Source organism: Hyaena hyaena, unplaced genomic scaffold (assembly GCF_003009895.1).
Source record: "Hyaena hyaena isolate Hyena2069 unplaced genomic scaffold, ASM300989v1 scaffold_1229, whole genome shotgun sequence".
Classification (NCBI taxonomy): Eukaryota; Metazoa; Chordata; class Mammalia; order Carnivora; family Hyaenidae; genus Hyaena; species Hyaena hyaena.
The window spans coordinates 82,349-109,452 of record NW_024081853.1 but is presented as its reverse complement, the minus strand read 5'-3'; the positions used below and the strand labels follow the sequence as shown (position 1 = coordinate 109,452).

General features: G+C 37.7%; 1 protein-coding gene across 2 annotated transcripts in view; it reads left to right on the top strand.

The window, feature by feature from the left end:
* LOC120224669 (mitochondrial peptide methionine sulfoxide reductase) overlaps positions 1 to 27,104 on the top strand; it is a 289,915-nt gene that overhangs the window by 202,988 nt on the left and 59,823 nt on the right. For both annotated transcript variants that reach the window (XM_039222938.1, XM_039222937.1), the window contains one exon: positions 14,304 to 14,423. In XM_039222938.1, the coding sequence (XP_039078869.1) occupies positions 14,304 to 14,423 (120 nt within the window). The remainder of the gene's footprint in view (positions 1 to 14,303; positions 14,424 to 27,104) is intronic.

Genomic DNA, 27,104 nt, shown 5'->3' with positions numbered 1-27,104 from the left:
CTGGGAACCTAGCAGTGGAGGTAGCCTTGGAAATGATTGTGAGCATGACTGTATTCTGTGTGAAGTTTAAAAGTGGGGAAAAGAGCTGAAAGAGAGGAAACATTTGGATAAAATGCTAAAGGAACATGTGATGACTGCACATGTTCTATTGAAAGCCTGGCCTCCCTGTTGGTTTCCACTCTGACAGGACAGACCGCTCTTCCTATCCCATCTGTTGTCTGAGGGTTTGTTATTCAGTGACACTCCTCACAGGCAGAATTAGGAGAGTGGGGCATGCTAGTTAACAGGGAATGGGATGTGCTAGTGAACAGAGCATGGAATGCACTGGTGAGCAGAATTTGCCCTAGCCACTCTGTGCAGGGTCCTGAGGCAGACAAGTGAGCCATCCTTCAGGAGTACCAAAGGTGTAGTGGTCAGCCTCTCACGTACTTTTAGAAAAATGCTATTTCAACAATCACAGATCTTTAGTAATCAGGTCAAAAAGTTGCAGTGTGAACATATAGGATTTTATGAAATTTTGAGGTTTCTTTAAAGTTCTTTCTGAAGATTTCAGCTGAGGTATCATAAATCTTAAGGGAAGATGATGTAATTCCCACAAATATAAAAAAATCCCATAGCCACAGGTAATATTCATGAGAAATGACAGTTTAAAAAGTTTTATTAGAAATGCAGGAGTCTAAAAGGAATTCTAAACATACAAAACAAGAAAATTTTTTACCAACTTGTTTTAATGATAGTGCAAAAAATGTAAATCTGATTCAATGACATAGTTGTAATTTTGATATGCTCTTTAAATATCTTAGATGCTTCGATTATGATATAAATTAGAATCTTCATTTCTCTTCTGTTCAAAACCATTTCTACTGAATGAAGAATAGATGTCTTTCAGCAGTTCTGGAGTGATGGTGGTGGTGACAAATACATTCACTGAATCCATGACTTCCAAAGACCAGTCTGCAGACTATGAGCATCACTACCATTTTAAGATAAAATATTATCATTTTATGTAACTAAAGAGCCATTTGCCTATTCTTTAAAAGAAAGCCATGTACTCCAGGATCTAAGATTCACTTGTTTCTTGTAGCAGGTCTCAACAAGTTTCAAAATAATATAATAAAGATCACATACTCTAAGCACAGCACAATAAAATTACATCAGGGGCGCCTGGGTGGCTTAGTCGGTTAAGCGTCCGACTTTCGCTTGGGTCATGATCTCGCGGTTCGTGGGTTCGAGCCCCGCGTCGGGCTCTGTGCTGACTGCCAGCTCAGAGCCTGGAGCCTGTTTCAGTCTGTGTCTCCCTCTCTCTCTGACCCTCCCCTGCTCACTCTGTCTCTCTCTCTCTCCTAGAAATAAATAAAACATTTAAAAAAAAAAAAAAAAAAAATAAAATTACATCAAAATGAGAAGATAGTCTAAAAACCATACTATATGTTTGAAAACTAAAATGTATACCCTCAAATAACTTATGGGTTAAAAAGAAAATAACATGGAAATTATAAAATATTTAGAAGTGAATTACAAAGAAAATATTAGATATCTAAACATATCTAAATATGTGGGATATATCTAAAGCAAAACTTAGATGTAAATGTATAGCCGTAAATACATTTATCAGAAAACAAGGGAACTTGAAAATAAATAATCTAACTATTCAAATCCAGAAGACAGAAAGGAACAGATAAAGAGTAAACTGCACAAGATAATAATAACGAAAGAACAGAAATAGAAAACAGCAAAAAAGAGGATCAATGAAAGTCAAGGTTTGTTCTGTGACGAAAATCTCTAAAAACAGAAATAGAAGTAAGAAAACCTGAATAAACAAGTAACAGTGAAATCATCTCCCCCATTTCTTCCCTTCTCTCCAAAGACATGAGGCCCAGGAAACTCAGAAAGTTTTATTGTAACTTCAAGGAACAAATAATCCTTTCCTAATGGAATGTTATATCAGAGGGGGGAAGTTAACTAATCCATTTTATGAGGCCAATATCATCTTGGAACTAATTCTGGATAAGACAGTGCAAGAAAATAAAATTATGACAAATCTTCCTTAAGAATATAAATTAAAAATTTTGAAGTAAGATTTTAGCAAAAGTAATTCAATATTAAACTATAAGTAGGTAAGGTTTGTTGAAGGATGGCTCAGAAAAATCTATAAATGTAATATACTACTTTAAGAGATGAAAGGAGGGAAACCATATGATATCTCTAAAGAATGCAAACATTGTTTAAAACTCAAAACCACTACATGACAAAAAGCTGTTTACAGACTAGGAATGGAAGGAAACATTTCTAATCTGATAAAGTGTCTAACCAGGAACCTACAGCAAAACTCACTGGATCATTCTAGGATGAGACAAAGATTCCCACCATCAGCCTTATTATTCAGCATTGTGTGGGAGGTCCTAGAATAAAGTAAAATAAAAGAAGAATAATTGGATAGGGAAATATGAAGTTGTCATTTGATTCTTCATAAAGGAAGTGAAAGAGAACATGGAGAGAAGCCATTAGAACTAATGAGAGGATTCTCTGAGTTTTCTGACCATATGGAAAGCATACTAAAATCAGTGGTGTTTTTGTATCTCAACTATGAGAAATAAATAAATGTAATAAAAGATTAGTGTTTATGGCAGCAGTACAAATCATAGGGTACATAAAACTATATGTAATACAAATGTACAATACCTTTATAGAGGAAATGATAACATGGTATTGAAGGCTGTGTAAATGGGATATTTATATATGGACATATATATTTGGACAGCTGAATAATGGACAGCTGTAATTGTATTCATTGACAGAAAGACTCAATATTATTAATATGACAATTTATTTTTTCAAATTAATCTAGAAGTTCAATGTAATTCTAATCAAGTTCTGAATATAGTACGTTGCAGAACTTGACAAGCTAATACTAAACTAAATTTAGAATAGAAAAGGGCCAAGAATAACAAAGAAAATTTTGAAAAACTGTTAGTTAAGATATTATGACTCATTAAAACTAGAGTAATTGCAACCCTTGATTTTCCCCTATAAACCTGTTCCATCCACAGTTCTTCACTCAAGCCAACAATTTTAGAGTCAACCTTGACTGTCTCTCTCAAACCCTGCTTCTAAATTGGTCAGGAAGTCCTTCTGGCTGTATCTTCAAAATATATCCAAAACCTGATCTCGACTTCCTGTGCTACCACCTAGTCTAAACCATTATTGTCTCGCACTTGGATTACAGCAATATTTTTGTCACCATTCCCTGCTTCTGTGCTTGGTCTACTCCAGTCACTTCTCAGCAGAGGATAGCCAGGGAGATCCCTGTAAAACGTAAGATCCTGGTAAAACATGGCATTCCCTCTCCTGCTCAAAACTCAACAATGGCTATTCATTTCAGTAGCCCAAAAGGCCATACACAATATGGCTTTCTTGATTCCACTACTTCCCACGCTCACTTCACTCAAGCCATGTGGCTTCTTTCCTGCCCCTTAAACACAGCAGACATGTTGTCGGTGCCTTTGTAGTGACTGTTTCCTCTGCCTGGAACACCCATACCTTGGCTATCTGAATGGGTGACTACCTCACTGCCTTCAAGTCTTTATTTGAAGCTGCCACCTCTTTGAGGCTCACCCTGAACACTCTATTCACACTGCAGCCTCCCCAGCACTCCTGATTCTTCTGACCCTGCTCTACTTTTCTTTTTTTGCTTAAATGGTTCTTTACATCTTCTAACTTGCTATATCATCTACTTATTTATTATTTTATTGTTTATTATCTGTCTTTTGCTACTAGAGTTTAAGCACTATGAGAGGGTAGGATCTTTGTTTTGTTCACTCATGTATCCCAAGTGCCTAGAGCACTTCTTGGCACATAGTAGGCAATGGATCTATATCTCTGTTGAATAAATTAATGAAGAACAGTAGGTTATTGGTATAGGAATAGACAAATGAATCGAAGATAACAGAAATGGGACCACTAATAATGGTATATGATAGAGATAACATTAGAGATAAATGGGGAAAATGGATTGTTTAATAAATAATTTATTTTTGATACTTGATTATATGGAAAAAAATAAATTGAATCCCTATCTATATCCTACATAAAAATCATTTCAAGGTGAATTAGCAACATAAAATGAACAAAACTTTAAAATTTCTGAAAATATTATCTTTATAACCTCAGTGTATGGAAGGAATTTTTATGCATGATACATAAAAAACACAAGTTATAAAGGAAAAGATAGAAAAATTTAGTCACAATTAAAATTTTAAAACATCTGTATGAAAATAGGCATGGTAAGTGAGGGCAAAAGGCAAATCTGACATAAGATGGTATCTGCAAACAAAATTGACAAAAAATTAATATTCAGAATATATAAGAACTCCAACAAATCAATAAGGGAGAAATAAAACAGCCTAAGAGAAAAATCAACAAAAGCAATTTACAAAAGAGTAAAATGAATGTCCAGTATGAAAAGATGTCAACTTTACTGGTAATCAGCCATGTATATGTTAAAACCACAATGAAATATGATTTTTAAACCTATCTGCTTGGAAAATATTTATATAACTTCTAACACCAAATGTTTGCAAGGCTGTGGCCCAACAGAGATCTTCTTTACTACTTCTGAGTTGGCTTTGCCTGGCAAGGTTTTTACCTGCTTGTCCCTGGACATAAGGATTCCAGAGTACTTAGAAAACAGCTATACCATGTAGTTCAATGGATTCTTGCTATGTCTCCTGATGAAAGTTTATTATTCTGGGGGATCAGGATCTCCAACTTCGCAGAGCCAAGACTTGTGGGGAATGGGAATGGTAAGTAGAGCTAATTATGTTTCCACCCCTTGTTTTTCTAATGCATGGATTCATTTTTGGTGGGACATGGTGCCCCAGTATCTTTGGGGTCTTTTACTCAGTGTGTATTCAGTTTTCTGAAAGATAGCTCCCCACTCGTACAGAATATTATCTCTAAACTGGTGCTGCAGTTTTCCTCTGGTTTGTTACAGTGCTGTATCAGGATGGCAGCTTCTTGGTGTGGTATTCATGGGTTCGTTGCTGTATCTTCTACACTGTAAACCTGGTTCTCTCGTCTGATGCAATGTTATATGGGACAGGAGCTGGCTGAGTTCTGAAGTCAGGAAAGTGAAACCTATATTTGGAATATGTGTCTGTTACTGTGAGAACAAACCACTGGCCCTTTCAGCATGGAAGGAGCCCAGTATTTCCCCTTTGCCACCTAGTGTGGTTCGTTGGTCCCCTTGAGAAATGGTAGTATATAAGATGCTTGGAGACTGTCTCTATTGCTGGCAGGTTGTACATAGGTGGTGGCAAAAATGGATAAGATTTGGTAAGTGGGAGTCCACTGTTGTGTCCATATGTGTCCTCCATCTTTGTCACCATGGTCATTTTGTCCCTGTACCCATGATACTAGTACTAGGGTGGCCAATGAAACAAGCTGACTGATGTTCACTAGCCAGGTCATTTGGTCAGTTTTATATTTAATGCCTATTTCTTGTTGGTTGCTCTCTACCTGGAACTAATATTAATGTGTGATGCAAATATGCTTCTACCTTAGATTTCCTTATTTTTAATCTTTCCAAATTTTTGTTTATTTGTTTCTGGATTCTCACTAACCAGTCAAGCTATTTGCTACTGTCTGTGAATTTACATATGTTCTAAACTTGGGCTTTTCCTTACACATGAAGTGGATAACTGGTGCACTTCTTGAAGGTCACCAGTTGAGAGGATTTTTCTTTTATGGCCACTCCTGAGTGAGACCATGGTGTGACTATTATGCATTCTTGCATCTGTACACATAAGCCACTATCCATAACCAGAAATCTAGCCTTTCTCTTGTCCCTCAGCTGGTTGTATAGAATCCCCATTCAGACATAGTGTGAACTGAGGGAGTCATGTTGGTGCAACCATGGTGGATGCTATGGAGGTCTGGCTGCCTATTCATGCAGCTTATTCTCTGTCATCCTGCTAGTGTATGATTCCAGGTGTATAACTCTTATCTTATGATGGATTGTTTTTGCACTCTATGATTTGGTAGGTCTGACAGGACTTAGATTTTGATGGGCATTTAAGCCACATGGTTTCTTGGTGTCCCATAGCTGGCTGTCTTTGATAAGCATCACTAGTACCCAGGTCATGGTGTTGGAATCCCTCTCCATATTTAAATAAATCAGACTTCTTAGAGAAATGCCTGATTGTAGATATGGGGTAAGAAATATACAAGATGAGCTGGAACATCCTGTCATACCAGATTGCAAGAAAGCAATAAAAGACTATGGAAGATGTTTCAAAGGAACTCCCAATTTGAAGTTCAAAGGAACTTCAAAACAATTTGAAGAGGCTCTTTCTTGCCAAGATATGTCAAGTGGAGCTTACAGGAGAGGAGTCATTGAAATGGTGAAACATAACAAATATGTTTAATAAATGAGTTTATAATGATATTTAAAAAACAAATTGGTCAGCCTTGAAGTGGACAAGTTCATCATCTTAAAGACTGCTAAATAAATAGACATACTTAAACATTTATTTTCCCTTTTATGAACTATACCGCTGAGTAACAAAGAGTGGTTGAGAAGAAGCTTCTCATTATAAAGATATTTCAACTAATAAATGGAAAAGAAGTGATAGAATTAGAAGGTCATCATTTTGCAACTCTCAAGGAATTAACGTATCTACTAGGCATTGAGTATCAATGGATGTTAACATCACAAAATGAGAGACAAGTAGACATTATGTACTTCTTGGTCAAAGAACATAGAAACCAGTCTGTAAAGATTACAAGAGCTTCTTTAAATGCCGACACCAATGCCAGGCTACATAAATTTTGAAGAATCAGGCAAATATGAGACCACGAGAGGAAACTAATAAAGCTATGACTGCAAATGGAGATCTATAATTTGCCTGACAAAGAATTCAAGATAATCATCATAAAGAAATTGAATGAAATACAAGAGAACATGGATAAAAAAAAGAAATGAAATCAAGAAAACAATGCATGAACAAAATGAAAAGTTTAATAAAGAAATAAAACCATAAAAGAGAACTAAGCAGAAGTCCTGGAGCTGGAGAATATGATCACAGAGCTGGAAAATTCATCAGAGAGCTCCAGTGACAGATTTGTTTGTGGATAAGAAAAAAAATCAGCAAACTCAAAGACAGATCATTTGGAATTAGCCAGCTAGAGGAACAAAAAGCAAAAAGAGTGGAATGTAGAAAGCGTCTGAATTATGGACCCCCTCAAGTGAATGAACATTTGTATCATTGTAGTCCTAGAAGAAGAAGAGAGAGAGAAAGGTGCAGAAAGACTATTTAAAGAAATAATTGCTGAAAACTTCCCAAATCTTGGGAGGATACGGACAGTCAACTATAAGAAGCTCAAAGAACTATAAGGAGGATGAACCCAAGGAAGATTAATCTGAGACACATTATAATTAAAATGTTGAAATTCAAAGATAAGGAGAGAATTTTGAAAATAGCAACGAAAAATGACTCATCACATACAAGGGAAGCCCCATTAGGCAATCAGTGGGTTCTTTTGCAGAAGCCTTGCAGACCAATAGGCAGTGGAATGATATATTCAAAGTGCTGAAAACAAACCACAAACCTGTCAACTAAGAATACAATACCGATCAATATTGCCTTTCAGAAATGAAGAAGAATAAAGGCATTCCCAGACAAAAGCTAAGGGAGTTCGTCACCATTAGACTTGTCTTGAAATTCTAAGGGGAGTTTTTTAAATTGCAATGAAAGAATACTAAATAACAACATGAAAACATATAAAAGTATAAAACTGACTAGTAAAGGTAACTATGTAGTCAAATGCAGAATAATCTAATACTGTAATGGAGGTCCGTAAATAACTTTAACTCTAGTATATAAATTTAAAAAATAATAAAGTATAGCTATAATAATTTATTAACAGGTACTCCAGCTCAGAGCCTGGAGCCTGTTTCAGAGTCTGTGATTCCCTCTCTCTCTGACCTTCCCCTGCTCATGCTGTGTCTCTCTCTCTCTCCTAGAAATAAATAAAAATATTAAAAAAAAAAAAGACAAAATCTTACAGATGATACCAGTTGTAAGACATTAAAAAAAAAAAAGAATACTCAATGGGGGGGAAAGATAGTTTTTTAAACAAATGATGTTGAGCAAAGTGGATATTCACATGCAGAAGAATGAAACTGGACCCCTATCTTAACATCATTCACACAGAAGAAAACTTGAAATGGATTGAAGACTTGAACATGAGACCTGAAATTATAAAACTTTTAGAAGAAAACTTGGAGAAAAGCTCCTTGACATTGGTTTTGACAATGATATTTTGGATATGACACCAAAAACAGAAGCAACAAAAGCAAAATCAAGTAAGTGGGATTGCATCAAAATATGAAGCTTCTGTACAGCTACAGTAACAATCAGCAGAATAAAGAGGAAATGGAATAAAAACAATATTTACAAACGATGTATCAGAGAAGGATTTAATATCCAAAATATATTAGGAACTCATACAACTCAATACCAAAAAAACAAATAATTTGATTGAAAATGGCCGAGGACCCGAATAGACATTTTTTCAAAGATGACATGCAAATGGCCAACAGGTACATGAAAAGACACTCAAAATCACAAATGACCAGAGAAATGCAAATCAAAACTGCATTTAAGTATCACCTGACACCTTTAGGAATGGTGGTTACCAAAAAGACAAAAGGTCACAAGTGCTAGCTAGGGTGAGGAATAAAAGGAGCTCTAGTGTGCCGTTGATAGGAATGTAAATTGGTATAGCCATTATGGAAAACAATATGGAAGTTCCTCCAAAATTAAAAATGGAACTAGCATGTGATCAAGCATACTACTTTTGGGTATATATCTGAAGGAAATGAAATCACTATCTTGAGATAACTATACCCCCATGTTCATTCCAACATTAGTCAAAGTAACCAAGACATTGGAAACAACGTAAGTGTTCTTTGACAGATAAGATAAAAAAGATGTGGCATGTATACAGTGAAATACGATTCAGCCATAAAAAGAAGGAAATCCTGCCATTTGTAACAACATGGATAGATGTTGAGGGCATTATGCTAAGTAAATAAATCAGACCAAGAAAGACAAATACTGTATGAACTCACTAACATTGGAATCTCAACAACAACAACAAAAAGCCAACCACATTCGTACAAATGGAGAGTAAAATGGTAGTTTCTGGGGGTTGGGGAGGTTGAGGTGGGGGAAATGGGCAGATGTTGGTCAAAGGATACAAACTTCTGGTTATAAGATGAATAAGTTCTAGAGATCTAATATTCATTATAATTCCTATAGTTAATAATACTGTATACCTGAAGGTTGCTAATAGATCTTAAATATTCTCACTACAAAAAATACATTGTAATTATGTGAGGTGATGGATGTGTTAACTAACTTTATTGTTGTAGTTATTCATAATATATATGTAAGCCAAATCATGTTGCATGCCTTAAACTTACACAATGTCATAGGTCAATTATGTCTCAATAAAGCAGGGAAAAAATTTAAAGTTACATAAAAAGGAACATAGTACCACCTATAGTTTTGCCAAAAGGATGAAATCTGAGCCTGATCCAGGTTCTTTGATCCAGCTGCAAATTTGTAGGAAATACTGAGGACAGAGGAACCGATTGAATTGCACCCTGAGAATATGGTTAGCTGTGGGAAGCTCTGCAGATCGGTGGCCCTTGTTTTCTTCGATGGATAAATTAGAAGAAAAGAAGGGAGAGGGAACGTGTGGATTAGAAGAACTTAAGGATGTATCAAATTTTTTAAAAAATGAGCACAACCAAACTATAGAATCAGGACGGACCCCTCGACTGATAAAAATATAAAGAAATACAAGGAAGTGAATATTGTAAGTCAGATAGCAGTTACTTTTGGGGGAGGAAAGGAGTTGTGATTGTGGTGGATACAAGGAGGGATATCTGAGGGGGATGGTAAACTTCTGTTCGTTGACTTGGGTGGTGGTTACAAGGATGTTTGCCAAATAGTAATGCATTGAGATATGCATCTGTTCTGTGTGGCTTTTCTGTACCTGTTTTCCTTTATAATAAAAAGTTAAAATAGAAAATATTTTAAAGAATATAGTGCATACTATATCTTTTTTGTTTGTTTTTTTTTTGCTAGATTATGTTTACTAAGATTAGTCTAAAATGTATTACTAAATTATGTTTAATGAGTTCTGAGAAATTCTGTCATACACTTGTTTTCTTTGTTCAAGTGAACACACACATGCACAAACTCAAAACCAAATAATTGATGCTTAGGTTATACTGGAAGCCGCCAGATGAAGTATCTGATTGCTTCAAGGAGGAGTTTTATTTTTATAATAACCCTTATTCTAAGCTAAGTACCTCTCCAGAAATTTTGACATTGATTATACACCAGGCCCCTGAGGCATTATTTCAGCCACACATGACCACCTCCTGCAGGCCTTTGCCCAGCTGGAGCTGGGTCATCTTCCCTCTAGCGGGGGTCTCTTCTTGATCCCTATTAAACATCAAAAGGAGATTAAATAACTTTCCTCAAAGATTTTATTTGGTTTGGCCAAGATCCATTTTTAGTGTTAAAAATCTATAAAGCGTGAGGATATAGTGAAGATACAGGGTCTGGACCATCAGTGTGTGACTGTAGACAATGGTCAGGTTAGACTGGCTGCTAAAATGGCCTATCACGTAGCTTGTACAGAAAATACCAAAAGCTTGAAGTACCCTTTTGTACCATTAATGTTAATCATTGTGTGTGAAAGAAGTATTTTATTCTTCTGAACTTTATTCTATCTGAACTTAGCAGATGTCTGAACTTCAGGGTCTAGAGTGCGTTCAGCCTATCACACTAGTCAACTCCTGGATGTGTTTGTGGCCTCTTGTGCTCAGTAATGCTGCCCAGTTCACTTTTTATTTATCCTTCAGAGGTTTATTTCGTCATTCCTGTGATGGTTAATTTTACGTGTCAGTTTGACATGGGTAAGGGATGCCCAGGTAGCCAGTTCTGGATGGGTCTGTGAGGATGTTTCTGAAAGAGATCAGCATGTGAATTGGCAGATTGAGGAAAGAAGGTCACCCCAACCAATGGGGGTGGGCATCGTTCAATCTGTCAAGGGCCCAGATAGAATAAAATGCCAGAAGAAGGGCGAATTTACTCTTTGTTTGAGCTAGGACATCCATCTTTCCCTACCCTTATACATTAGTGTTCCTGGTTATCTGGCCTTCAGACTTTGGACTGAGACTTACATCATTGACCGCCCTGGTTCTTAGGCCTTTGGGATTATGGTATCAGCTTTCCTGGGTCTCTGGTTTGCAGACTATACATCATGGACTTCTCAGCCTCCACAATTGCAGGAGCTAATCCTCATAATAAATCTCTCTCACTTTCTTTCTCCTTATACCCTATTGATTCTGTTTCTCTGGAAAACCTTGACTAATATAATTCCCCTCATCCCAGAAATACAATGAAGTAAAATTATCGTGAATTCTTATTCTAGAGATTTGAAGATAGTCAGTTTTTACAAATACTCAGTAAATATTTAGCTATATTCTCTAGCAGCAAACAACTTACTTGCAAACAGCAAAGATGGCACCTAGCAGTTGTAACTCAAACAATGTATATGGTTATGTTTTTCTTTGAATTTTCTTCTCTTTTTAAAAAGCGTGTACATTTTTCATTTTTAAAATAATATGAATCATTACAGAAAAACTTGAAAAATGAAAAAATTCCTGTATTCTCATTCCTATAAAACAATCATGGTTATAACTTTGTATATTTCTTTCTAGTCTATTTTGGTATGGATGTTTTTTTCATAGTTGTAATAAGAACGTGCATATACTTGTGGTTTTTTTCCTTTTAAATTTAGCCTTAGTTAATTATGATATAATCATATACATATTTCCATGTTGCATTGTTATCACAACAGTAACTTTTTTACTGCATTAATTTTTATCATTTGGTTCTAACATATTTTTTAACTGTTAATGTATTTTTAGTCAGTATATTTCCTATCACATTTGAGCAAATATATTTTTGTATAATGTATGACATTATGCACAATGTGTTTTGGTTATTACTGCTCTGAATTTTTAAAGTAGATTATTAACAAATGTCATGAATTTCAGTAAACTTCCATCTAATTTTTCTTTCAAGTCTGTCATAGAGTCTAACAAATCCAGTTATTGTAGGAGTAGGAGGCATATATTAATTTGCCAACTGTTGTTCTACCCAAAATCTTAATTATATATGACTTAATAAAGCATATAAAACTTGAGCGAGCTAGTAATCTTGTTTACATCTAGAAATTGGTCACAGAATAGCAGAAACTTCTGGTAGAAGATGCGGGTTCTTTGAAGCCCAGGGAGAGGTAAGGCAACATTTTGGAAGTGTGTAATGATGTGCATTCTTGGGAGATAGGTCTTGGTTTTTACCATATGTTCAAAGGAATCCAATAACTAGTGATATGAGCACAGTGTTTGCTACTTGAATAGAATAATATTTTTAGTGAGTTTCTTTGTGTATTTGTTGTTGTCTCTTTCTCTGCTTTCCCCCTTCCCTCTCTTTCTTCATTCATTATATTTAGTAATAGAACTCAGAAAAATATTCCCTTTGGTGAGCAGTGATTTGTCACAGGAAAGTTTGTAATGACTTAAATATTTTTGAAGAAACTGAGCACATGTGAAATTGTTAATTGAAAACTGCATCACTCTGTGTTGATTTTGGTAAGTTTCCCACTGAAGTCAGTAAATTAGTGTTACCTTTCTTTTCTAAAGGTTTTTTTTTGTTTTTTTTTTTGAGAGAGAGAGAGAAAGAGCGTGCGAGTGCACATGCATACACATGCATGAGTGGTGTAGGGGCCGAGAGAGAGGGAGAGAGAGAGTATCCCAAGTAGGCTCCACACTGTCAGCACAGAACCCTGTGCTGGGCTGGAATGCACAAATCATGAGATCATGACCTGAGCCAAAATCAAGAGTCGGACGATTGAGTGACTGAGCCACCCAGGTGCCCCAGTGTTACCTGTCTTTGTTAGAATTTTTAAAAAAGCATTAGCAGGGGGCTCCTGGGTGGCTCAGCTGGTTAAGTGTCAGACTCTTACTTTTGACTCAGGTGATGATCTCACAGTTTCATGAATTCAAGCCCCACATTAGGGTCTGTGCTGATAGCTCAGAGCCTGGAGCCTCCTTGGGATTCTGTCTTTCCTTCTCTCTCTGCTCCTCCCCCACTCATGTTCTCTCTCTCTCTCTCTCCCTCTCTCTCTCTCCCTTCCCCTCAAATAAAGGAATAAACTTAAAAAAATAAAAAATAAAAATAAAAAAGTATAACTAAAATGCTGATCATTAAATAAATTTATGCTATTAATACAGGTTATTATGTTTTGGCAAGTCCATTGATTGAGTGTTGAAATCATTCATCAAATGCAGTTATCTTTTTACTCTGTTATTTGGAAAGCAATGCTTTGAAGTAAAGTAGAGTAAAATTTGAGACTTTCTAAGTTTTTGCACAACTAAAGAAAATAGGCACTCTATGCAAATAACCTTAAATAAAATTATTTTTAGATATTAAAAAATCTTAATTTTTTTTCTTGACTTCTAATATGTTTCATTTTTAATTTGAATATAGTTGACGTACAATACTACAGTAGTTTTAGGCATACTACATAGCGGTTCAGCAAGTTTAGACATTATGCTATGTTCACCACAGGCATAGCTACCATCTGTTCTGATACATTGCCATTACAATAGCAGTGACTATATTCCTTATGCTGTGCCCTTTATTCCTATAACTTATTCACTGCATTACTGGGAACCTGTATCTCCTACTCCCCTTCAAGCACTTTGCCTAACCCTCTGACCCCCTTCCCCTCTGGGAATCATCAGTTTTCTGTATTTATAGATCTGATTCTGCTTTTTGTTGTTTGTTCATTTGTCGTTGTTGTTCGTTTTTTTATTCCATTTATGATTGAAATCATATGGTATTAGTCTTTCTGACATTTCGCTTAACATAATACTCTAGATATATACATTTTGTCTCAAATGGCAAGATCTCATCCTTTTTTGTGGTTGCATAATATTCCTGTGTGTGTGTGTGTATGTATCACATCTTCCTTATTCATTGTCTATAGATAGGTACTTAGGTTGCTTCCATGAATCTGTCCTTCTTTAAAAGATAAAATCTTAGTTATTTTCGATTACCAAATGACATGAACAACTTCTCTTTTCTAATTAAAGTTTCTAATATGCAATTACTACTTGTTTTTGAAAAAGGACTACCATATGTTTTTCTCAGGAATGGGCTGTTTCTGGGGAGCTGAGAGGAAATTCTGGACCATAAAAGGAGTATATTCAACTCAAGTTGGTTATGCTGGAGGCTACACTTCCAATCCTACTTATAAAGAAGTTTGTTCAGGTATGAAGAATTTGTTCCAACTTCTGTTATAAGGAGCAAGAAAGGGCTTGTCTCTGCTGGCAGGTGACAGGATCTTTAAAATGCACATATAATTTTTGTGTTTCCTCAGTCTTTTCTTTCTCGCTTCTATAAATATATTTATTGGCCTCTCACTTTATATTTTTAGAAGATAATAGATTTCTTATGGAATGTATCATTTAGCTGCTGTTGCAGAATAATCACCACAAAACGTAATTCTAAAGGAATCACATATTAGCTTATGATTATGTGCGTCAGGAATTTTAGCTGGGCTTTTCTTGGAGGTTCTTCTGCTGGTCTTTTCTGAACTCACTCATGTGACTCCAGTCAACTGGTGGGCTTCCTGGTGACTAATTGGTCTAGGATGGCTTCACTGATAGGTCTGCATTTGGTGCTGGTTGTTGATTTTTGTTGGCTGGGGTAATTGGAATGATGGACCATGTCTTCAGCACATTGGTCCCTGGCAAATTCTCAAGTTGGTGGGTGCAGAGATTCCCAGGAATAGCAAGAGAGGATAAGCCCCATTCCGTTAGCACCTTTCAAGCGTCTGTTTATATCACATTTACACTTGTCCATTGCAAGTCACATGTGGGACTAGAATCAATATGGGAGGGATCCCCCAAAGGCAGGACTGCAATAGTTTGTTACATGGGACAAAAGTATCACACACCATAATTGTTTCTCTGTGGGTAAGACATTAAAATCTAGTCTATAATCAAGGGATTGGCAAACAGGTTTGCAGGCTGCCCACTACCAGTTTGTGTAAACAAAGTCATATAGAAACATAGCCACAACCATTTATTTATATATTATGCATGAATGCTTTCATGGTACAATGGCAGAGTTGAGTGGATATGACAAAGATGGTATGGTACAAAACCTAAAATATTTATGATTTAGGCCTTTTCAGAAAAATATTTGGCTACCAGGATAGGCAGATGCCCCATGGCAAATTCTAGCTCAAGTACCAGGTAACCATTCTGGATTTGGTTTTTGTTCTGGCCTTCAGGGATTTCCTTTACTTCTCTGCCAGCTCAGTTAGCATTTATTTATTTATTTTGAGGGGGTGGGGTAGGGTAGGGGGAGCAGAGAGAGAAGGAGGGAATCTCAAGCAGGCTCTGCACTGTCAGCACAGAGCTGGATGCAAGACTTGAACTCACAAACTGTGAGATCATGACCTGAGCTGAAATCAAGAGTCAGACACTTAGCCAAGTGAGCCACCCAGGAGTCCCATCAGGTAGCATTTAAAACATAGTTTCTTTCTTTTAAACCCTTTTTTTCATTTTTCAAAAAAAATGGTATGCATTTAAGATGTATGACATGATATTTTGCTATACGTAGTGAAATGATTACTAATAGTCAAGCTAATTAACATTAGCTTAACTAATGTTCATCTCCTTATTATCATCTCCATCATCCATAACATTATCATCTCACGTACTTTTCTTTTTGTAGCAACAGTATCTGTGATCTACTCTCTTACCAAATTTCAAGTGAACAACACAATATTATTAACTGCCATTACCTTGCTGTACATTAGACCTCTGGAACTAATTCATCCTACATAAAGAGAACGTTTGTAACCTTTGACCAACATTTCCCTGTTTCCTTCTACTCTTGCCCCTTTCTACTCTCTGCTTCTATGAGTTTTTTGGGTTTTTTTTTCTTTTTTTTTCTTTTTTTTTAGATTCCACATACAATTGAGAACATGCAGTATACAATTTTTTCTGTGTCTGGATTAATTTCACTTAGCATGCTTTCTTCCAGTTTCATCCATGTTGTTGCAAATGGCAGAATTTCTTTTGTGTGTAAGGCTGATTAATATTCCATTGTCTATATGCCATGATATCTTTATCCATTCTTCTGCTGATAGACACTTAGGTTGTTTCCAAACCATGACTATTGTGGATAATGCTGAGGTGAATGTGGAGAATAGCTCTCTTTGAGTTCCTGATTTCATTTCACTAGGCTATACAGCCAGAAGAAATATTGCTAGATCATTTGATATTTTATCTTTAATTTTTTGAGGAACATCCACACTGTAAAATACATTATTTAAAACGAATATTTCATTCAATATTTTAAGAGTTCCTAATAGGGAGGGCTTATTATCTAGATATATAGTCCAACATATTGATAAAAATGGGATTTTAAAAATGCATAAATAGTTTTATCTTTTAAAAATAAAGGGTTGAATTGGTGTAATTTGGGGAGGGTCCTCTCAACTCTCCGAGGACACCTTGTATGCAGGTTAGGGAGGAGTTGGAGTATGGGAGTTTGTTCAATAATGAGCATGTTGGCTTGTTTGCTACAATATGAATTCTGATTTGGAAATGAAATATAAGCTGTGCAATATTGAAAATGTCATGAAAACATGCATTTTCTTTCTTTACTTGCCTTTACAAAAGAATTGAAATACACTCATTGGTGTTGAGAATGTGGAAATTGAACAAATGCTTTTCATGGTTAATCCAATTTTTTTTCCTTGCATCTGTTTCAAAATTAAACAAATGCTTATGCAGAGCTATAAATAGATTCAGATGAACCCTGGAGATTGCCCAGGTGTATCCTCTTAAGTCTCAGGAATGGAAATGAATAGATTCCTTCCGATAATTGCAGACATGACTTAATAGCCTAAGAGAAAAGGTTGCTAAGAAAACCTCCAAATATCTACTGCTTATACCATTATTCTCCACCAGCAAAATGTTAATAATCAATTAGAATACTATGGTTGCTTGTTTGCTGAGACTTGTTCCAATTCAGCTCTTTATGTTAGTAAGAACAGCATGCTGATTGCCTTTGTTGAACTCCTACTATGTGCCAGACACTGTAATAAGCACTTTTTCCACCTTTACTTTTCTTTCAACCAATCTTCCAAAGAATTCTGTGAAATGTCTCAGTTTCTGTCTTTTACACAGGGAGTGTTGAGGCTCAGAGAGGAAAAGTAACTTCCCTAAGGTCGTGTATAGCAGGAATTCCAACCTCATCAGCTCTCAGCTCTAAGTTTATGCCACTGAGCATGGTGTCAGTCACCCACCTGTCATATCCCAGTGATTCTCCATTCATCCAATCATACTTCCCTCTACCAGGTCACACAGTCTCTTTCATGTCCATCCTTCTGCTATACTTTTGAAAAATTGGTGTGCTTTTTAATATTACAGTAAAGAAAATACCAAGCAATTTTTTTTGCCTCTCTGATGTTTAGAAGGACAAAGAACAGAACTCTTTTAAGATACAGTTCATGGAAACAGCTGGTATCTTAGAGTCTTATACAGAAGCCAAGGTTGGTAAAGAACTCTGTATTTGATGTGAACACTACTTGCTAAGTTAGTGGTGGCGTTGGGAAACATGGTTGTCATGGAAACTTGTTCCTGATTGGGAAAAGATGGTTATGGGGTCTTAATCCATCCAGACACAGAAAGAGAGATGATTTCTTTCCCTGGGCTTTTTTTTTGGTCTTGATCATGAAAGGAAAAAACAAAAAGACAGAGAGAAACCGATAGAAAGGACCCAACAGAAGTGGTAGAGCCTTCAGATCCCTGAAATAGCAGGGAAGGAGAACAAACAAGATCCTCAGCTAGAGTAATTTGGTAACCGGCTAATTAAAGGTTTTTGACCAAGGAGAGGATGGGGGAGACAGAAAGCAGGTTATACTGGCAGGACTTCCTTGCTGAAGCCTCGGGTGCTCAAAGCCTTATTGAACGAGTCAGCCCTGGAGGGATCTGACTTACAAGGAAGAAAAACCAAGGCTCCACTAAGATGTATAATAATTGCTGAGGTTTCATATGAGAGAACTACTAGTCTGTGCTCCAGTATCTGGATTAATTTCAAGATGACGTACTCCTTGTGTTTGTAATTAAGTTTGTAAAATTTTGGTCACAACCAAAAGTTTTTTGTAAACATATTCATTCATTCATTCATTCATTCAAGAAATGAAGTCTATGGACCTAGTCTGTCTGCCAAATTCCTTCTTTCATGTCGCAAGTACACTGGAGCCTCAGATACCATTTGGTTTCTTGGGGAAGGTACTAGAATTAGAGGGGTAGCACTCAGAGTGGGGGCAGGGGGCAATTTTCAAAATCCAAAGGTCCAGAGCTAGCTATTCTAGCTCTACCATTTCCCCCTCCCCCCACCCCCAACCCAACACACGATGACTAATGGCAGAAATTCCACATCATTGTCTTGGCACACAGATTGGTGATCACAAGCCATGGAATCAGAAACATTGGCTGAAGTTTGTCATGTGCACATGCTAGCGGGTAGGCACTACCTCAGGGGATGAGTGAGCGAGCTAGTGTGTGTGAGTGAAAAGCATGCATATCCAGGTAGGATGCATATTAATGTTGGAATGGTATTTCTTTGAGGCTATCGATGCCCCTGTGATTCTGAAACCCGAGCTTCAGGCACATAGAAAAGCTGTATGACTTCTAGTAACAACCAGGAAAAGAGGTGATCCCATGGTGACACATGAATAGAGTTGACTCTGACATGTTGGTGGAACATTCTTTGATGGCTCACTAATAGGTATGTTACATGCCGGGTGATCTGTGTGATACTTGAGCCTGACATCTATACAAGATACAAGGGACAACAATTCCTCAAGGCACTAAAGTTGCCTTTTGGGAATAAAGTATAAAATAAGCCTGCAGTGCCTCAGACTGGAGGCAAGCAGTCACTTAGAAGAGAGCTAGACTTCCAGGTCTATAGGACCTCCAAGTAACCCAATGGAATGCCCTTGCCCTATGTAAAAAGGATGAAAAAGAGGGCCTTGGCAGGGAGGCTGTTCAACCAGTCCAACCTGGGAAAGGAGAAGACCTGAGGGCACCCTCCAGGTTGCTCTGTAAGGTTTGGCTGCTGGACAGAGTCCCAGAGCCTGACACCCAATGCTTTTAAGTGTTATCAGTAACTCCTCTTATTCTGATCCATACTCTGTAGAAACTTCTCATCTTTTGTCTTCCTGTGGAGATTATTTACAGGAAGAAAATGCAATGAGACAAGGTTGATCAGCTAGACAGTTCTAATTCTCATTTCAAATTCAATTAAATGCCATTCTGAGATGTATATCTCAGTTTATTGTGAGTTTAGTCTACACAGGTCATTCTCTCCATATCGCATTAACCATGGGTTAAATTAAATGATAAAAATGGAATTTTGGTCTTCAAAGCTGAGAGAAGGCAGACCACAGTGATTTTCCAAAGGCTGTGATTGCCTCCTTGCATTTTCTTGGCGACTCCTGCCCATCTCATTTGTCCATCATTTTATTTAAACCTGTTTTAAAAGTGACCTTTCTCATGTAGCAGGCCCTTTAAACTTCCCTTCCTTGGATTCATCAATTATCACTGAAACCGGAGCCACAAGCTAAGAAAATTGCATCTCCTATAGATGTTCCAGGCCTGAATTCAGAGCCTTCTTAGAGCTGCCCACCACCAGCTCCTGCACTGGGAACCCATTCATAGCTTGACAGTGATGTGGCATTGTTCATGGCTACTGTTCGGCCACTATTTCTTGTGGTGTTTCAGATCTTTTTCTAATGGTGTGCTGAGAAGTAATCTTAAGTGGCCACCATTATAATCCTAAAATGACTTCCAAGGATGTATTCATTTATTTGGTGTTCCTTAAAAGCTCAGTATGTGTGTAGCACTAGAGAATCCATAGAAACCTAGAATGACATAACCACAAGGAGCCTAGATTTCATATAACCTTTCTTAAATGAATTAAGTAGTACCTGTCTTCCAGAATTCTTTCTCTAAAGTCAAATGGAAGCTTGATCTTTCACATTTGTTTTAAAGTGTTGCGCTGACCCTAGATTTCTCTTTACACACACATGTGTATGTGCACCCACACACACAAACATACCAACTCCCCCAAACATTTGTTATGCAAACCAACTGATTAACTGGCATGCTGTTGCTTTACTACATTGATTTTAGAAGTAATTGAGCTATTCAGATTCCTGAATACCCTGATAGAGAATTATTCTTACATTTCATAATAATGACTACACACTTGAAAATATGAAAAGACATTCTGCAATGGGTAAGCATTCTGGGTTAATTTCAGTGCATTAGCCTAATACACAAATAACCCCATTTCTGGCGAGAAAACCCAGGATGTTCATTCACTGGGTAATATCTTTTCGTACTTTGCTTACAGATGTTCAGAACAATTCTATGTTTATTAGTCTATTCAAAAGCTTTTAGAAATCTGCACAGCCAAGTAGCACCCAAACCAGAAGCATGAAAGGGACTGCATAACTTTTTCTCAGAAGTGAGTGACATTTACACAATCACCACTGAGAAGCTGAGGCCCAGATACTTTCTTTCAATGGAACACTCCAGTGGGTTTTCAGGCAACATGTCCAAATTCAGTCCTGAGCAGGAGCCTGGGAGGAACAGAGTGTGGGAGTCCTCATTTCACCTTCCAGTGGTGTCAATGTTCAGGCTATTTTGCTTCTTGGACTTTTTCCTCTCTTGTAAAATGGGGGCAGTACTATTTTATGAAACCAGTACTCTTGTGGTGAGGTTCTTATTTGATAAAATTATTTCAAATTGGAAGTGTTCTAGAAAACCAAGGACAATATGTGCTTTCTACCCTCTAGCTCTTGGGCATGTTAAACATCAAAGTGAAGGGGCAATAGAGTGGCTCAGTTGATTAAATATCTGACTTCCACTCAAGTCATGATCTCATGGTTTGTGGATTCGAGCCCCGTCTTGGGCTCTGTGCTGAAAGCATGCAGCCTGTAGCCTGCTTTAGATTCTGTCTCCCTCTTTCTCTGGCCACCCCCCACTCACACTTTGTCTGTCTCTCTCTCAAAAGTAAATGAAAATATTAAAAAAAAAGAAAGAAGAGATCAAAGTGAAGGGTCACGAAGCATGAAGCATCGCTTGGTAGTGGACTGGGGTCCACCCACAGAATGTTCACACTACATAACAAATGGAAGCTGTTTGCTCCTTTTCCTCTTCCATGTTAGTTGTAGGTCATTTCTACCTCCTTTCCAAATGCATATCCTTATTTCCAAGAGCTGAAGAGCTCTAACAAAGCATTGAATAATTTTCCCACGAATATAAAGCAACTCAGTATACTTCTTTAGTTTGACTTAATTTCTGAAATGTTTGGGTGGATGTACATGTCTATGTATCTTGCATGAGATTAATGATCCCATTTTTCTTTGAAGTAGTGATGAGTTCTGTTATTAGCAGATTTTACCAAGCAATGTAAAACTCTTTCTAAATTCCTTGCAGACTACATTAAATCTCTTTTTAGTGCGTACTAAGTCTTATTGTACTCATTTCAATGTCAGTCAAGGTAAATTACTAAGTTATTGGCATATCCCTAAAAATGAAGAATTCTGGTGTTCTGTTCTTGCTATATGCAATTTGATCACTTTTTGTTCCTCAGATGTCAGACATAAAATTGACCTTGAACTTGTAGCAGGCAGGATAAAGATGCTTGTCTGTCTCAAAATGCCTGGCAGAAAGCAAGCCCTGAGGTCAGGGGTCCTGTGACTCATAGTTATAATCTCTGGGACCAAATATAGCTCTTCCATCCAACCCATCCATGTAGCTGTTCAAGACAGATTAGTTCGATGAATGGATCCACTGCCTGATAGAACAAAATATAGGTCATGGGAGAATTACTATTTTTGTTTATTTTCTAAGCCTCGATCACTAGAAAAGACAGGTGTGGCTTCTTGACAAGAAGGGCTACCCCTCCAAAAGGCTGATGTCAGGTCTGAGGCACAGGTCATGGTGGGCATTTCAGGCCTGCAAGGGACCTAATCATCTTCTAGTCCTGTGCCTTTCAAAGGAGGTGACTATAGAACACTTGGGTTCCAGGAAGGTGCTTCAGGTATTCTACCAATAATGAAGAACATTCTAATAACAAAGATTTAAGCTGCTCATTTACCCATTTAGCTATATTATATGTTGCAGTCTTGACTAGTATTTTATTGCTTTAAAAAGTTCTTGAGAATTTTTGAAAACCACTGAGAACACTTTCTTTGTGAGGTAAGGAAACAGGCTGAGAGAAAATGACTGGGGAGATAGACTTGAGAAGGGTTGAAAAGTTGTCTTCCCAGGTCACTGTGTTGCTGGAATCCTAAAAGGAAGTTGAAATCCATGTCCATTATGTTTTTTTAAGTGAGAATGGAGATCAAGGATTCAGAATGGTGGTGGCTTTTCAGTTTGAAATGTTGAGATTTCAAGATATCAATATTTTATCAACTAGATCCTGGTTATCTTTTTAGTTAGGCTAGACTTCTTTTTTTTTTTTCTTTTTTCCTTTCTCTTTTCTCTAAGACCTGAGTACTGGGATTTTCTAATAGACCATTCTTATGTCTGCTAGATGCTCTATGTGCAGTCAGCTAGGAGCTGAGCTGAGGGTGTGACAATAGAGCCTGCAGGAGCCTCTCTTGTTAACCAGTGCATTGGCACCTTGTTTCCCCTAGAAACAAGTGAGAAAGGAAATCATTCAACAAGAGGGCGTTGTGGCCTCACTCTCTTTCAAAGCTTCTACAAATCTGGTTTCCAGCCTGGGTTGTGGACCCACAGGGTTTGCAGCGTTAGGACACAGAATCTGCAAATTGATTTGTACACCGAGCATGGCCTCCCAATCTGAATAATCACCTCGCTCACGTCTGCTTCCACTTTTCAATCTGTAAGGGAGCTGACTCTGTGATAAATAAGATCTATATTCATCCAGCGCTACTGACCTCAGAGCAGCTGTTTGTCATCACAGATACTCTTCATCCCTGGATTCTAAAATTAGAGCGACTATCCTGGGGGCTTTTACACAGAATCTTGACTGAATCACTTGGTCCCTCATGCTCTTATAGTGATGGGATCACCATGATAAAAGGTTGTCCTACGTCCCCAGCATGAAATGAAATACATACAAGTACACTTTGCTGGAGACATTTTACATTTGCCAAAATATTTCAGTCCAGCATTAGATGTCACAGAAGATGAGTATTTTCTATAGATCAGAGTATTGCTAGCTGCAAACATCAACAGATGAGGCAACACAAGACCTCTGTCCTCACATGGTCAAGTAGGTGTTGGTGCTTTTCCTTCCTGTTGGGATTTATTGGCCAAAGACCTCAGTTGTGTCAGTGTCTGTTCTTTGCCATTTAAGGGAAGGGATAGTGAGTGCATTTTGATGGTTTATGTATTCTCTGAAGACTAGAGAGCATGTTCAATGTATTCTTCATATGACCTTGATATTTTCATATTCTCTAGCATTTTTGGCTGTTGAATCCATCTCCCCCCTTAAGCAGCTTAAATCACTGCTGGGAACAGGTGTGGTGGTCAAAGGTCAACAGACCAACACACTTAAAGTAGTTAAATGTGTCAGTATTTCAGCATATCTGATGGTAAAACTCTCATCCGCTCTTCACATGGAAAATAAATTAAATGAAAAGGAACAATAATGAAAGCATTCTTTATATTCATCCAGCAGTAGAAATAGGTTCTTCTTTCATTGTATCAGGATTATATTCTCAAAGATTTAGGAGAGAGATTAAGAGGAATTTGCCATAGCAAGCAGTTCTTAAAACATAATTGCAAAAGCAATTGATGAATGTGCCTACACTGATATTTTCAAATCACATAAAATGGAGCCATAATGTAATGTGAGAAAATAACCTTATAGGGGGTTGAGCTTCTCTAGGAATTTTATGTGATACTCTGGGTCTTAATTACTTCATAATGACTAACAATTTTTAGAGCCTTTGAATGAGCTTTCTTTTTTTTTTAAATCTAAGTTACATTAAAAATAAATATCTGGGTCAATTACTGCCCCATCTGCCAGTTACAATTTTTTTTTATATTTTTATTTATATCTAGGAGAGAGAGAGAGAGAGAGACAGCTGAGCAGGGGAGGGTCAGAGAGAGAGGGAGACACAGACTCTGAAACTGGCTCCAGGCTCTGAGCTGGCAGTCAGCACAGAGCCCGACGCGGGGCTCGAACCCACAAACCGCGAGATCATGGCCTAAGCGAAAGTCGGACGCTTAACTGACTAAGCCACCCAGGCGCCCCTGCCAGTTACAATTTTAACAAGAAGGACTCATATGAAAACACAGTCACCCATCCTGGGAGCTAGTGGTCCAATAGAAATGGAGCAGCTTCGGAAGAGGCCACTGCTGTTTTGCCAGGTGGGCACCTCTGATTTGCCCAGGCCTCATTGGCATGTGACCCAGCTACAAACCACTGAGTCCCTTCAATTGTGAGCTAGGTTTTGCTTAACAAATCCTGGCCTCTGATGGTGGCATCACAGAGCCTATCAAGGAGCACTGAGGGAACAAACTGATCTCAGTGCCTTTACTCTTTGCAAATGGGAGCTAGTGCAGTTTCTGTGTGGCAGAAGCTTTCCCAGGAGGACTGCTTACCCACAGTGGGGTGGAACCCTGTTATGTGTTGCTGTCCCCTTCCTCTTCTTTTTGGTGATTCCCTCTTCCTCCTCCTCCTTCCCTTCCCTCTCTTTTTCTTTCCTCCAGTTAAGGATACCTTGTTTTTCTACTCCATTATTATTATTATTATTATTATTATTATTATACTAAAAAAGTCACAGTAAGTAGTGAGTTACATAGTGCCTGTCTTAGGTTTAGAACCTTTTATAACTTAATATTGTCCACAGGTGTTATAGTAGCTCATATTAATCACTAAGTTTATAAAATCTACAAAACATTTTCCTGGGATGATCTTTGTCACAGGTCTATGAAATAGAGTTGCATTGTCGCTCCCTGTAACAGTGCCGAGCGTTCAGAAACAGTAAGTTACTCAGTGTGACACCTGCTAATTAGAGGTACCCACAGTCTCTTCTGATGGCATTTCTTTTGAAAAGAAAACAGAGATTGTATTTCAGACTGTCTCCTTCTGAGCTTTTTCTTTATCCATTTCCAATAAATGCTTTGTTGCATGCCCTTCTTGAGCATTTTAGGATACTTTGAAAGAAATTAAGCTTGTGAAGTTGTTGTGGGAATAAACTAGAATTTTGTAAATGGTTTGTAAAAAATATCCGGACTTTAGATGAACCTGATCTATAGAAACATAGATTTTTCTTTTTATTATTGAAATATAAAGTTATATTAATTTCAGGGATACAACATAGGGTTCCAACAATTCTATACATTACTCGGTGCTCCCCATGGTAAGTGTAGTCACTATACAATGTAATTATAATATTATTGGCTAGATTCCCTATGCTGTACCTTTAATCTTCATGACTTATCTGTTTTATAATTAGAAGTCTCTACATCTTATTTCCCTCTGTTTTTTTTTAAAATATATTTTCTTATTTATTTCTAGGGGGGAGAGAGAGACAGCGTGAACAGGGGAGGGTCAGAGAGAGAGGGAGACACAGACTCTGAAACAGGCTCCAGGCTCCGAGCTGATAGTCAGCACAGAGCCCGACGCGGGGCTCGAACCCACGAACCGCGAGATCATGACCCAAGTGAAAGTCGGACGCTTAACCGACTAAGCCACCCAGGCACCCCTATTTCCCTCTGTTTTGTCCATCCCCCTACCCATTTCTCCTCTGGTAACCACCAGTTTATTCTCTATATTAAGACACTTTTTCTTTTCTCAATTTTCTTTTTAAGTTAGATATATCTTAGAGGTCATCTGTTACAGTGATTTTTAAAGCTTCTATTAAGCATTAGAGTATTTTCTTCAGATAAAAAATTTGCACAGATGTGTCATCTTAAAACTGTGTCCAGGACATTCTGAATGGAAGAGGGGGCTTCCCCCTACAGCGTCCTCATATTTTAGGTCAAGGAGGTGTGTCCCTGGAATGAAGTCTACAAGTGGTTGAGAACCAGGGACAGCTTCACTCTGGGCTGAAACACGTAGAGATCTCATTAAATCCTAAGGCCTGCTTTAAGCCTGCACACTGGAAGTTATGGAAACCCCCAGGATTTTTGGGGAATCCGGAGAAAAGTGCTGGAAGGCACGAGAAGGAGGCCTTTCCATTCTCTGCGGTCTCAGAGCTATACCAGGCACCTAGCTGTTCCTGAAGCATAGGTGTTTTTATGTAAGTTTCAGGTCACACAGCAGAAGAGTCCAGAGCATCCAGTTTCTTCCAATCCACTTGTATTCCTTTTGTTTTCGGTTTCAGCTCTGGCTCCTTGAACATGTTTATTTGAAAGCGCTCCCTCCCCTCCTTAGTTCTGGAGAGGAGGAATTGTTAGCTACCGTAACACCCATGCCCCTGTCAACAGACCTGCTTTGCTCCTGAAGGGTGGGTTGACAAAAAGTCATAGGTGCCTGAACTTGAGTATCTTGGTGCACGAGGAAAAAAAAATCTGTCACCTTGTTTAAGGCTCGTTAGGTTGTGTTTGATAGTTTGAAAATGCTCCAGGGAAAACCATCTGTCTACTTTTGAGAGTCAGGTTGTAAAATGGCTAAGCCACATACTGGGGGTAAGGGGTGGGGTGGGCATCAGGAATAAGCCATCTTTTTGGGGATCTTCAACATTTTTAAATTAATACAGTTTGTTTTTTAGGGCAGTTTTAGCTTCACAACAAAATTAAGAGTAAGGTACAGAGATTTCCATATATACCCTGCTCCCCTTTCCCCATCATGCCCCCCTCACCACAAATACTCCCCTACTATCAACATCCCCCTCTAGAGTACATTTGTTACAACTGATGAACGTACTTTGACACA